General features: G+C 45.9%; 1 protein-coding gene across 2 annotated transcripts in view; it reads left to right on the plus strand.

Annotated features, from left to right (window-relative positions):
• Positions 1 to 13,548, plus strand: part of SVOP (SV2 related protein) — a 114,165-nt gene that overhangs the window by 81,961 nt on the left and 18,656 nt on the right. For both annotated transcript variants that reach the window (XM_017879721.1, XM_017879722.1), the window contains exons 9-11: positions 802 to 930; positions 2,425 to 2,498; positions 6,730 to 6,806. In XM_017879721.1, coding sequence (XP_017735210.1) covers positions 802 to 930; positions 2,425 to 2,498; positions 6,730 to 6,806 — 280 coding nt within the window. The remainder of the gene's footprint in view (positions 1 to 801; positions 931 to 2,424; positions 2,499 to 6,729; positions 6,807 to 13,548) is intronic.

Consider the following 13,548-nt stretch of genomic DNA (forward strand, 5'->3'; position numbering starts at 1 on the left):
TTTTTGCATTTTTTAGTAGAGACGGGGTTTCACCGTGTTAGCCAGGATGGTCTCAATCTCCTGACCTCGTGATCCACCTGTCTCGGCCTACCCAAAGTGCTGGGATTACAGGCTTGAGCCACCGCGCCCGGCCGAGGGGCTGACTTGTTAAAGGGCCTACAGCAAATAGACAAAAAAACTCTAAACTAGATCTTCTAACTCCTAGTCTTTTCTCCAGTATACCTGCTGTTTCAAACAGCCGTTGCTCCATTTTTACAGAAATGTATGTATCTAGTCATTTGGGGTTGGGACTTCCATTGTTCTAAAAATCTTTCTGATTTCTTTCTTTCTCTTGAACTGAGTTTGCAAGATGATGCTGAATACAGATGAGGTACAATTCCTTGACAGATGGGGGTGAGATTTCTGACAGTGATCTCAATTTAATTCAGCCCTCGCCTGGAACTCTGAAAGCAGCCCCAAATAATAGTAATAGCAACCGTGACAATAATAATAACTGCATTAACCCATACCAGGCACTGTGCTAGGCCCCTTGCCTGGATTATCCTGTTTAATCCTCTCAAGAGCCCTAAGAGGTAGGATCTCTTATCATTCACATTTAATGGAGGAGGAAATGAAAGCACAGAGAAGTCAAGTAATTGTACAGGGTCACACAACCAACGTAATAAATGGCAGGGCCAGGATTTGAAGTCAGGTCTCTGGCTCCAGAGCCCCCACCCTTAAAGACCCCACACACAAATAAGAGTGTGTGGCTCCGTTCCACCCTAACCAGCCACGCCTGAGTTTCCTGTCTCCCTATCCCAGTGGCTGCCGGAAAGTGCAAGGTATGATGTGCTGTCAGGGAACCAGGAAAAGGCAATCGCCACCTTAAAGAGGATAGCGACGGAAAATGGAGCTCCCATGCCACTGGGGAAACTCATCATCTCCAGACAGGTCAGTGCCTGGACCAATAGACTCTGCAATGTGCGTGTCGGGGTGCATTCAGGGGAGTGTGTGCATATGGAGTAGGGCATGCATGCATGGACACACGTGGATGTGTGTACCCAAGGTGGGGTGTGTGCGTGCACATGGAGCAGATGAGGGCCCAGTAGACAGGACCCGCGAGGGTAATTTGGCAACTCCAATCTGTATTTTCACTGCCAAGTTCTAAAAATGCTTCCTGGAGAATTTCACCAGTGATTAGAGAAATGTAACATCTGCTAATGGGTCCTGTAACTACTGCTGCTTTGGGTTCGCCTTTCAGCACAGATGAAGTCTGACTAGCAAATGAGATTGACTGGCAAAAGCTGTGCAATAAAACCACATTAGGAAGCAGTGTGCTTAGATCTAGGGGATCAAACTGCACCCTGTGTAGATGTTCTTAATGGATGGTGCCTCACTCCACCGGTAACACCATCAGGGAATCCACCATGGTGAAACTTCCTGAGCGCCTACTGTATGTAGGCACCAGCATTGCACACATGGGGAGAAAAGATTCAGATTTAAGGCTGCAGTCCTTGCCTTCAAGAACCATCCAAGCAGATTGGAGAAACATTACAAATACCTTAAGCAGACATCAGATCCTATAAAGAAATTACCTTTTAAAATAAAGTTATATTTCTGATTCCTTTTATATTATGCAAGAAGAACTGAGTGGCCTTTCACCAGGATGGAAGGAGGTGTTGGGTCTGACAACATAGAGGCCAGGGGACCTGCCCCAAATCTACAGGGGGCAGAGCAGGAGGGATTCCTCAAGAGGTGCAGAAGCCCATTTGGTTGCCTTTGGGGAGAGATTCCTTCCATGGATGAGGGAAAGCCAGGCTGGTCTCGAACCCCTGGTTTCATGTGATCAACCTGCCCTGGCCTCCCAAAGTGCTGGGATTATGGGCACGAACCACCATACCTGGCCATAGCATATATTTTTTAAAGAACACTATAAAGCAAAGATTTGATGAATTTGTAAATTATGTAAAATTGGCCAATCGGTCATTTAGCTAATCAATCTTTTGGGAAATTGGCCTTTGGTGAATTCGTTTCTCAGCACATTAACTGTTGCCACCTAGACCTAGAACTGGGGAAGGCGCGTGTGTGTGTGTGTGAAATGGCTGGACACGCTTTGGAATGGTTTTCTGCTCCCTGGGTTCATAGGTCTGTGCTGAGGTCTGAGGGGCCAGGAAGGAGGGATCTGCTTCCCAAGTCCCGGTTTCCAGGTTGGAGGGCATGAGATCCGTCCTGTGTGCATCATGCCCCTGGACACGGTTGGGTTCTGGCTGGAGGGGCTGGGAGGCTGCGTCCTGTAGATTTGAGACCTGGGTTATCAGAGCTCCAGTGTCCTACTTACCAGAAACCTCCCTCCCAGCCTGGGTGTGCACTAGTCTCAGGCCACCAGCCCATCTCTCATGCATCTGTAGGGGAGAGAATAAACACTATGTCCTTGTTTTGAAACAGGAAGACCGAGGCAAAATGAGGGACCTTTTCACGCCCCATTTTAGATGGACAACTTTGTTGCTGTGGTTTATATGGTAAGAGCTGTTTGTTGACCACTTTGACCCCTTTCCACTCCCTGTGCCCTGTTTTGGGTTTTGTTTTAATGCAATGGACAGAGAGCACTTTGATTTCAGGCAACATTTGCAAATTTCAGTAGTTTGAACATCATCCTCCTGATTCCCGTCGTATCTGGGTTATCATCTGTACATACTATTATTTCCTTCATCTTTTTCTTTAACTTGATGCTTTTAGTCAAGTATCTTTTAAAAACAAACTTTATAACTCGATTTTACTGTATTTTTTATTTTTGAGACAGAGTCTCCTCGCTCCACCGCTCAGGCTGGTGTGCAGTGGCGCAATCCTAGCTTACTGCAGCCTTGAACTCCTGAACTGAAGCAATCCTCCCTCCTTAGCCTCCCCAAATTCTAGGATTACAGGTGTAAGCCACTGAACAAGGCCATAACTCTACTTTAAAAGAAAACGCCTTAATTGCAAGTCACAGATAGAAGGCACTCTTAAAGAGAAATACCAGAAAAAGTAACTAGACTGATGGTTTGCAGAGGCAATAAGCCTCTGTATTTAAGAGATAAAAAGGCTGGCTGGGCACGGTGGCTCATGCCCGTAATCCCAACACTTTGGTAAGGCTGAGGTGGGAAGATCTCTTGAGGCCAGGAGTTTGAGACCAGCTTGGGCAACGTGGTAAAACCCTTTCTCTACAAACAATGTTTAAGTTAGCTGGCTGTGGAAGTGTGCACCTGTGGTCCCAGCTACTCAGGAGGCTGGGGTGGGAGGATCACTTTAGCCCAGGAGGTCGAGGCTGCAATGAGCTGTGATCATGCCACTGTACTCCAGCCTAGGCAAGAGAGTGAGATCCTGTCTCAAAACAAAAACAAAAAAGAGACAGGAAAGGGGAGGTGTTAAGGACTCATTAGCACATAAGTGAGACTGGGATATAATTTAAAATGATTGAAAGAATTGAAAGTAAACTTAAAAGGGAATTTTTCTTTCCCAATACGATTGAATATTTCTGCTATGTGGGCCGGTGTAGTGGCTCATGCCTGTAATCCCAGCACTATGGAAAGCTGAGGCAGGTGGATCACCTGAGGTCAGGAGTTTGAGACCAGCCTGACCAACATGGCATAACCCTATCTCTACTAAAATACAAAAATTAGCCGGGCATGGTGGTGGGCACCGTAGTCCCAGCTACTTGGGAGGCTGAGGGATGAGAACCGCTTGAACCCAGGAGACAGAAGCTGCAGTGAGCCAACATTGCACCACTGCACTCCAGCCTGGGCAACAGAGCAAGACCCTGTCTCAAAAATACCTGTGTGTGTGTGTATGTGTGTGTGTGTCTGTGTGTGTGTGTGTGTATGTGCGTGCATGTCTGTATGTGTTTGTGTGTGTGTGTACGTGTGTGTATGTGTGTTTCTGTGTGTATGTGCGTGTGTATGTGCGTGTGTGTATGTGTGTGTATGTGAGCGTGTGTGTCTGTGTGCATGTATGTGTGCGCACGTGTGTGTCTGTGTGTGTCTGTGCGTGTGTGTGTCTGTGTGTCTGTATGTGTGTTTCTGTGTGTCTGTGTGTCTGTGTGTCTATGTGTGTCTATGTGTGTTTGTGTGTGTTTGTTTCTGTGTGTGTTTGTGTGTGTGTATGTGTCTGTGTGTGTGTGTTTGTGTGTGTCTGCGTGTCTGTATGTGTCTGTGTGTGTTTGTGTGTGTGCGTGTGTGTCTGCGTGTGTTTGTGTCTTGTGTGTTTGTGTGTGTGTGTCTGTGTGTGTCTGTGTGTTTGTGTATGTGTGTCTGTGTGTGTGTGTGTGTTTGTGTGTTGTGTGTATGTGTTGTGCTTGTATGTGTCTTGTGTGTTTTGTGTGTGTATGTGTTTGTGTGTGTGCGCGTGTGTGTATGTGTCTGTGTGTGTTTGTGTGTGTGCATGTGTCTGTGTGTATGTGTCTGTGTGTGTTTGTGAGTGTATGTGTATGTGTGCATGTGTGTATGTATGCGTGTATGTGTCTGTGTGTGCTTATGTGTGTGTATGTGTGTATGTGTGTGTCTTTGTGTGTGTGTGTGTATTTATACTATGTCAGTGTCTTCCCTGTAGCCCATATTGCCCCTTGGGTACCGCAGGGGTGGCATGTGGCACATATTTTGGGAACCACTGATTTGGTCAACAAGGGCATTCTTTTAAGGTCCTGTTGGACCTTTTCTTAAATAACACCCGTGGAAGCGTGCTGGAAACGGAAGGTGTGGGTTGGAGGTGGTATTTGGAGAGTGTAATCGCCTTAAACTCCACAATGAATTGGAGCTGCAGTCATCTTTCAAGTCTCTTTGCACCAATTCATGTACACATCATTAACAGTGAACAAACTTGACTTGGCCTAAGGCTTTATGTTCTTTTTTTGACCAGTTCTCATTTTTCTGTTCACCATTTAGCAAAGGTGCTAATTAATGGGGAAGTGTCCTCGAGGTGGTCAATTACAGGGAAGAGGAGAAAAAAGCTTTGATAACATACAGAACAGCCTCTAGCTCTGCCCCGAATTCCTGAGAGCCCAATCAACTCAGTGAGCCTGCAGAATTTTTTTAAAGGATGGTGGGGGTCAGAGCTGAGAATACCCACCTTTGAGCACATGTAATTTGGTTGGGCCAACGCTCCTTGAATACTGAAGCAATTAATTAGAGACTAATTTTAGTGCATTATGAAAGTCACTAAATTTGCTTGCACGCATTGTAACCTAAGGAAATACATCACTGGCTTCTGATTATGACTGAGTTTTCATATAACTATTCTACTGGATGAGAATATTCCGGTCTTGCAAACTTGAGTATTCTAGTTCCTGGGTCAGCCAGGAGTTAATAAATGGTGTCTTTCTGCTCTGAAATTCAAAAATCACATGTCCAAGTTGACGCACTTGACCCAGAGCCCTAAAAGATGATAATGGGACTGTTTTCTTCCAGAGGCGGGTCCCATTTTTCCCCTATTGCCAGTTGGGTAGACAGTCTTGGAGGTGTTGTGTCTCTGGTATAGTATAGTTCTGTTACCAGAAAGGTGTCCCAGTTCAGATCCCAAGAGAGGGTTTTTGTATTTCGTGCAAGAAATAATTCAAGACCAGTCCATAGAGTAATGTGAAAGCAAGTTTATTAAGAAAGTAAATTATTTGTTTTTCTAAAGACCACCAGAGCGCGCACAAAAGAACCAGCGGGTAGGCAAGGGTAGGAGCAAAACTGCAAATTTATTTTTGGTCACCTAAGGTGTGGGGGAGAGGTCTGTCAGCCTCCGGCAAAGGAGGCCGGCAGAGTCGCCCCGGTGGGGCTCTCGGGCGGGGTTCCTGATACAGTCCCGACACCCCGACAGGCGTGAGGCTGGAAGTCCGCGCGTGGCGGCCATCTGGAGCCGCTTTTCTAGGAGTGGGAGGGCAATAGGCGGGGCACGGGCGTGTCGGGGGGGCGTTCCGCAGGTGCGACCAGGTAAATCTTGGTCTCTTCGAATTGACGTCACCTGGCGCATGCCCGGTTGGTCTGCACCCTCCCTGGGTGCTGGCTGCATTTTCGCGCGCGCGGGAAAAGTTGGTGAAGAAGAACCCGGAAGTGCACCATCTTCCAAACAGTAAAGGAATAAAAGAACGACTACTCCATAGGCGGAGCAGCCCCCAGGGCTCCTGGTTACCCATTTTTATGGTTATTTCTGGATGATATGCTAAACAAGAGGTGGGTTATTCATGCCTTCCCTTTTTAGACCGTATAGGGTAACTTCCTGAGGTTGTCATGGCATTTGTAAACTGTAATGGCACTGGTGGGAGTGTAGCAGTGAGGACGACCAGAGGTCACTCTCATCACCATCTTGGTTTCGGTGGGTTCACAGCTGGCTGCTTTACTGCAACCTGCTTTATCAGCAAGGTCTGTATGACCTGTATTTTGGCCGACTCCTATCTTATCCTGTGACTTAGAATGCCCGGCCATCTGGGAATGCAGCCCAGTAGGTCTCAGCCTTCATTTACCCAACCCTTATTCAAGATGGAGGTGCTCTGGTTCAAACGCCTCTGACAGTTCTTGGCCTTTCAGAGGACACAGGATCACTTCCCTTTGATCATCTCATGATGCTTTTTTACCTGCCATCTTCTTGCTCAAGGTCCCCAGTAAAGTCCCCAAAATCCCAGTGCTGCCCAAAGACTGGTTCCTGCTGCTGTAGACATTGGCCCTTCCCAAGGGGGTAGGGAAAGGGGACTTGCATTCCTCTGATCATTTCTTTACCTTTCTTGCTTTCTCCTGGCAGGTTTTCCAATGCATTCTCTTACTACGGGTTAGTGCTACTCACCACAGAACTCTTCCAGGCAGGAGATGTCTGCAGCAGTGAGTATCTTGGTTGTCTTTGCCAGCTAACGACTCCCACACCCTCGGCACATACACAGTCATGCACACACTCCCACTCCAGGCTCTGCCCTTAAGGGACTTGGCCTTCTACTACTTCTGTGTTTTCCAAGACACCCTGTAGAAACCTGGACAGTCATCGCAATGGAGCTAACCTTAGCGGAGCCACATCTACGTCAGGGTTTGGGCTCTGAAGTTCGCACTGTTAAAAGATAAACCAAGACACATTAAAGAAAAACAGAGGCAATTTTGAAGAGTTTGTCTGAGCAGACAGCGATTCATGAATCAGTAGAAAAGAGCTGAAGAAAACAAACAGGGAACAAAAAGCAGATGAGTTGTTTCAAAGTGACTTTCCTTATAGGATTAAAACAGAACAGATTTTCTTCTCCGCCAGCTCAGGTAAACTAGGCCCCTTTGCATGGGTTGCTGTGAATCCTCCTTTTAAAATTTTATTATTTTATTTATGTTTAGTATTATTTTATTTTTTATTTTTGATGGAGTCTCACTCTGTTGCCCAGGCTGGAGTGCAGTGGCTCGATCTCGGCTCACTGCAGCCTCCGCTTCCCGGGTTCAAGCAAACCTCCTGCCTCAGCCCCCCAAGTAGCTGGGATTACAGATGGCACCACCATGCCTGGCTAACTTTTGTATTTTTTTGGTAGAGATGAGGTTTCGCAATGTTGGCCAGGCAGGTCTCAAACTCCTGACCTCAGATGATCTGCCTGCCTCGGCCTTCCAAAGTGCTGGGATTACAGGTGTGAGCAACTGTGTGTGGCCTATTATTATTATTATTATTGAGATAGGGTCTCATTCTTTCACCCAGGCTAGAGTGTAGTGGCACAATCATGGCTCACTGCAGCCTCCACCTCCTGGGCTCAAGAGATCCTCGTACCTCATCCCCCCAAGTAGCTGGGACTACAGGTGCAAAAAGAAATAGCATGTTAGTTAATTTATCTATTTATTTATTCATAGAAAAGAGGCTGAAAAGTTGCAGGCCAGGCGCGGTGGCTCATGCCTGTAGTCTCCGCAATTTAGGAGGCCGAGGCAGGTAGATTACCTGAGGCCGGGAGTTCGAGACCAGCCTGGCCAACATGACAAAACCCCGTCTACACTAAAAATACAAAAATTAGCTGGGTGTGGTGGTATGTGTCTGTAATCCCAGCTACTCAGGAGGCTGAGGCAGGAGAATTGCTTGGACTCAGGAGGTGGAGGTTGCAGTGAGCCGAGATCGCACCACTGCACTCCAGCCTGGGCGCCAGAGTGAGATTCCATTTAAAAAAAAAAAAAAAGAAATATATTTGGGAGTAAAATATTTTGATTTCCTTCAGGGTCTGCTGTCTGTCGAGTGATGTTCTACTAGAGTCAAGTTGGACTTTGGTATCTGATTGCCACGAAGAGTCTGTTTTGTCGGTCTTACGATCTTTGTTTTAATGTTAATGCTGGTCAGTTGTGCCTAAACCCTAAAAGGGAGGGGGTATAAGAAGGAGGTATGTCTGAACCTCCTTCCCATCGTGGCCGGAATTCAGCTTTTCAGGTTTCTCTGGGGTCCCCTTGGCCAAGAAGGGATCCGTTCAGCAGATTGGGGGCTTAGGATTTCATTTTTGGTTTGCAGTTAAGTTACTCTTAGCTGCTTTCAGTTTGCTCACCTAGGACCCCACAACACTGGAGCTGTCTCAGACTAATGGCCTCTCAGTTCATTTTTTCTAATAGCATTTCTTTTTCTTTCTTTTTTTTTTTTTTTTTGAGACAAGGTCTTGCTTTGTTACCCAGGCTGGAGAGCAGTAGTGTGATCATAGCTCACTGCAGCCTTGACCTCCTGGGCCTAATAGTATTTTAAGGTGAAAATTTAATATAGGTTAAAATTATGGCTGGGTATGGTGTCTCACACCCATAATCCTAGTGGTTTGGGAGGCAGAGGCAGGAGGATCACTTGAGGCCAGGAGTTCAAGAACAGTCTGGACAACGTGGCAAGACCCTGTCTATACAAAAAATTTAAACAATTAGCTGGGTATGGTGGTGTGCGCCTGTAGTCCTAGCTACTAGTTGGGAGGCTGAGGCAGAAGGATTGCCTGAGCCCAGGAGTTCCAGGCTGCAGTGAGCCGTGATTGAGCCTCGGCAATCCAGCCTGGGTGACAGAGTGAGACTCTGTGTGTAAAAAATAAAAATAAATAAATAAAAATTTCATCTCAAATCCCCTAAAGAGCCCTCACGAAGTATAGGACTCAGAGCTTTATGAATGTGATCCTGTGCAATAATTGTAATGTGCACGTTAAGTTTGAGGACCAAGTTGGCTCTCCACCATGGCCACATAACAGACTCACCCGGGAAGCTTTTAAACAATACCCAGACCCATTGAATCAGGACTTGGGAGGGCAGGTGGAGCCCAAGCATTAGTGAGTTTTGAAAGCTCCCAGGTGATTCTATTGTGCAGCTGGAGGGGGAACCACTGGACCAAAAGAAACCAACGCAAAGGAAAGTCTATATGCTTTTTCATGCCTGTGCTTTTAAGCCATTCTGACTTTTAAGATAACACTAAATTCTCAGCATTGAACTCAGGTTAGAGGCTAAAAGAATCAAGTTCCTGCTTGTGTTCAGGGTTTGCCCAATTATCTTTTATATTAGGCCTCTACAATCACAGCGAATAGTTTTGTTTATTGGTGTAAGGACTGAGTGAGGTAGTGGAGTCCCATCTCGCTGCGGGATTGTGGGAGAGTCTGTGTTAAATGTTTGCTGATGTGCTTCGATTGTAGAGTCAATCATAGGGTTTGGTATTGATTGAGCACAGATTGCATCTCCTAAGAGCAGAATCCTTAAGCTAAGCATCCTAGTGATTAAACTAAGGATTCAGGGGAATGTTGTGAAATGGGGGTTAGCAACCTTTTTCTATAAAAGGTCAGGTAGTAAATATTTTAGGCTTTGCAGGCCATACAACTCTGTTGTTTGTAGCAGGACAACGGTGGACGGTATATTGTTAAATTACGTCTAACCTAAAGCTGCCTCCTTGCATATTTTAAGTTCAGTCTAAAGGTTTCTCCATTCATAGTGAAGGGTAACCTAACTGATGTGTGAACAGACTGTAATCTACTCTTGTGCCAATCGCTGATTTCCGCCCCTCAAAAGCAGTCAACTGGCCAGGCATGGTGGCTCATGCCTGTAATCCCAGGACTTTGGGAGCCGAGGTGGGAGTATCACCTGAGGTCAGGAGTTCAAGACCAGCCTCGCCAATATGGTGAAACCCCATCTCTACTAAAAATACAAAAATTACCCGAGCGTGGTGGCACGTGCCTATAATTCCAGCTACTCGGGAAGCTGAGGCAGAATTGCTTGACTGGGGAGGCAGAGGGCGCAGTGAGCCGAGATGGCGCCACTGCACTCCAGCCTGGGCGACAGAGCGAGGTTCTGTCTTTAAAAAAAAAAAAAAAGCAATCAACTGTTCAAACTCTATTCAAATAAGGCAAATACTGAGCTATAACCAGTCCAGCAGTTTCTGTATCTCACTTCTGTTTTCTGTCACTTTCCTGTTTCTGTCCGTAAACCTCTGAACACTTGGCAGCACCAGTCTGTCTCTGACCCTATTCTGGCTTGGGGGATGCCTGATTCATGATTTACTCTTTGTTCAATTAAACTCTGTTACATTCAATTTATCCAAGGTCTTTCTCTTAAAAATATAAATGAACAAGCATTACTTGTGTTTCCAAGCAAATTTGAATTTTGTGTCATTTTATGCCTCATTATTTCTTCTTCTTTTAATTTCTAAAATCATTTGAAAAAAAACATTTTAGCACATAGGTCAGGAAAAACAGGCAAGGGACCAGATTCAGCCAGAGTTTGCTGACTCCTGTTGAAAAGCTCTCTCTTATACCTGGGTGGGAAAATGAAACTGTAGAACAAGCCCACAGCTGGAAATTAGGAGACGTGGGTTCCAGCACCAAGTACCTGTGTCACTTTGGGCAAGTCATTTACTTAGTATGTATTTTCTATATGCCAGGTACTGGTCTATGTGTCAGTGTCCAAGAAAGCCAGAGGTGGACAGAAGTGAAGGAAAATTTCATTTAGTAACAATTGCAATAGGAGAAGAGAGACCTCAGTATAGAACTGGGCTCCTTTCTGTATACGCAAGTATTCAAAGTGGGGATTTATAGCCAGGGAGCAGGGTGGGGGAGTGAGATGGAAAATGGAAAATTACTAAGAGGAAATGTCAAGGATAAGATGGTTTCTGGTTAAACTGACTTGATAGGATTATTGCTGGGCCGGGCTCACACCTGTAATTCCAGCACTTTGGGAGGCAAAAGGGGGAGAATTGCTTATACTCAGAAGTTCGAGAACAGCCTGGGCAACATAGTGAGACCCCATCTGTACAAAATGTAGAAAAAATTAGCATGCCTGTGGTCCCAGCTACTTAGGAGGCTGAGGCAGGCGAGTCGCCTGGGCCCGGGTAAGTCAAAGCTGCAGTGAGCTGTGATCACACCACTGCATTCCAGCCTGGGCAACAGAGCAAGGCCCTGTCTCTAAAATAAATAAATAAATAAATAGGTTTATTGCTAAAGGCAAGTATGGGGAGGAAGCATATCTTTCCTTCTATTCATCCTGGTTTTATGACTGAGGCCCATATAACAAAAGACAGATTAAGAAAAGCATATGAACGTATTTCATCTAAGTTTGATGTGGCATAGGAGCCTTCATAAGGAAATGAAGACCTGGAGAAATGGTTAAGCCTGAGTATTTTTGTGCTAGATTTGATGAACAGTGGAGAGTCGTAGAGAAATATGACAGGATGAAGAGTGTGACCTAGTGGTAACAAACTAGGGGAAAGTCAGCAAGCCCTGTTCAGATTCTTTTCTGTCTGTGTGTCTTTAGAGATAAGGGTGTTCTTCTTCTCTGGGTATAGGCAGGGCACCTCTCACCTGAGGGTTTTATGATCTGCTTCGAAACAAAGTCATAAAATTGCCGGGCATGATGGCTCATGCCTGTAATCCCAGCACTCTGAGAAGTTGAGGCGGGCAGATTTCTTGAACTCAGGAGTTCGAGACCAGCCTGGGCAACATGTTGAAACCCTGTCTCTATCAAAACTACAAAAACTGAGCTGAGCTTGGTGGCATGCATCTGTGGTCCCAGCTACTTGGGAGGCTGAACTGGGAGGATCGCTTGAGACTGAGAAGCGGAGGTTGCAGTGAGACGAGATTGCACCACTGCACTCCAGCCTGGGTGACAGAGTGAGACTCTGTCTCAAAAAAAAAAAAAAAAAGCCAGAAAATCCGCCTGGGTTTTATGACCTGCTTCAGGGGTGAGGGGCAAAGGAAGGTCAGAGGCCCCTTCTCCACATGCTGTTTCTCCAATTATTTTGGATTAAAATATTCAATATGCCAAGGTGCCATATTTGGGGGTTGGCATGTCCTGAACCCCATCACAGGCCAGGGTGATAAAATATCAAAGGTGGGGTGTGAGGAATTGGATCAAAAATATCAAAGGTGTGCATTTTCGCTAGACTGATTCAGCAGTATCTTGTCAAAACTAGATGGAGTCCAAGGGTGAGGATGAATTTTTTAAAAGACTCAGAGGAGCCTGACAAAAGTTTGGTTAAAAGGGCGGCGGGGGCAGGGGGAGGGTGTGGGGTTTGGCTGCGCCCGGTGGTTCACACCTGTAATCCCAGCACTTTGGGAGGCCGAGGCAGGCGGACCACTTGAGGTCAGGAGTTTGAGACCAGCCCGGCCCACTTGAGGTCAGGAGTTCGAGACTAGCCTGGCCAAAATGGTGAAACCCATTTCTACTAAAATACAAAAAGTAGCCAGGCTCGGTGGCATGTGCCTGTAATTCCAGTTACTTGGGAGGCCGAGGCAGGAGAACTGCTTCTAGCTAGGAGGCAGAGGTTGCAGTGAGCCGAGATTGCACCACTGCTCTCCAACCTGGGCGACAGTGTGAGACTCTCTCTCTCAGAAAAAGAGTTTTTGTCAGCTGAGCATGGGGGCTCATGCCTTTAATCCCAGCACTTTGGGAGGCCAAGGCAGGTGAATCACTTGAGCTCAGGAGTTCAAGACCAGCCTGGGCAACATGATAAGACCCCATCTCTATAAAAAATACAAAAAAGTAGCCTGATGAAGTGGTGACGTGTGCCTGTGGTCCCAGCTACTCAGGAGGCTAAAGTGGGAGGATCACTTGAGCCTGCAGGGGTGGAGGGTTGCAGTGAGCGAAAATTGTGCCACTGCACAATCCTGCTCCAGCCTGGGCAACAGAATGAGACCCTCTCTCAAAAAAAAAAAAAAAAAGACAGAGAGTCTTTGTCATTAGAATACATCAGTGAATTCTAATAATAAAAGACAAATATTTCTGTCCTGTGGGCTTATATTTGGGGGAAAGGGGAGATAATAGCATAATGAGAAATTATATAGTATATTACAAGGTGATAGATGAGTTAAAGGAAAAATTCTAAATGAAAGGTAAAATCATGCCTCTCATACAAATACAAAATTAATACATGACAAAGATTTCAATTAACTCATTAATTAATAAATGAATCAAGAATTACTAAAAGTCTGAGTTTGACCTATTTGCAAGTTGACAAGTTAGCCTTTCACAGTTCCTACAGGTGCTAGCAGAAGACACAACACTCCCGGGTCAGAGACAAAGGACCATATTACTCATAGCAATTGCAGTAGCCAGGGTATCAGCATTTTCCTACACCAGTTCCTTAAGCCCCCAATCCCCGGGTAACACGAAGAGGGGCAGGCAA

The sequence above is a fragment of the Rhinopithecus bieti genome, unplaced genomic scaffold (genome assembly GCF_001698545.2).
Source record: "Rhinopithecus bieti isolate Rb0 unplaced genomic scaffold, ASM169854v2 scaffold_11933, whole genome shotgun sequence".
NCBI lineage: Eukaryota > Metazoa > Chordata > Mammalia > Primates > Cercopithecidae > Rhinopithecus > Rhinopithecus bieti.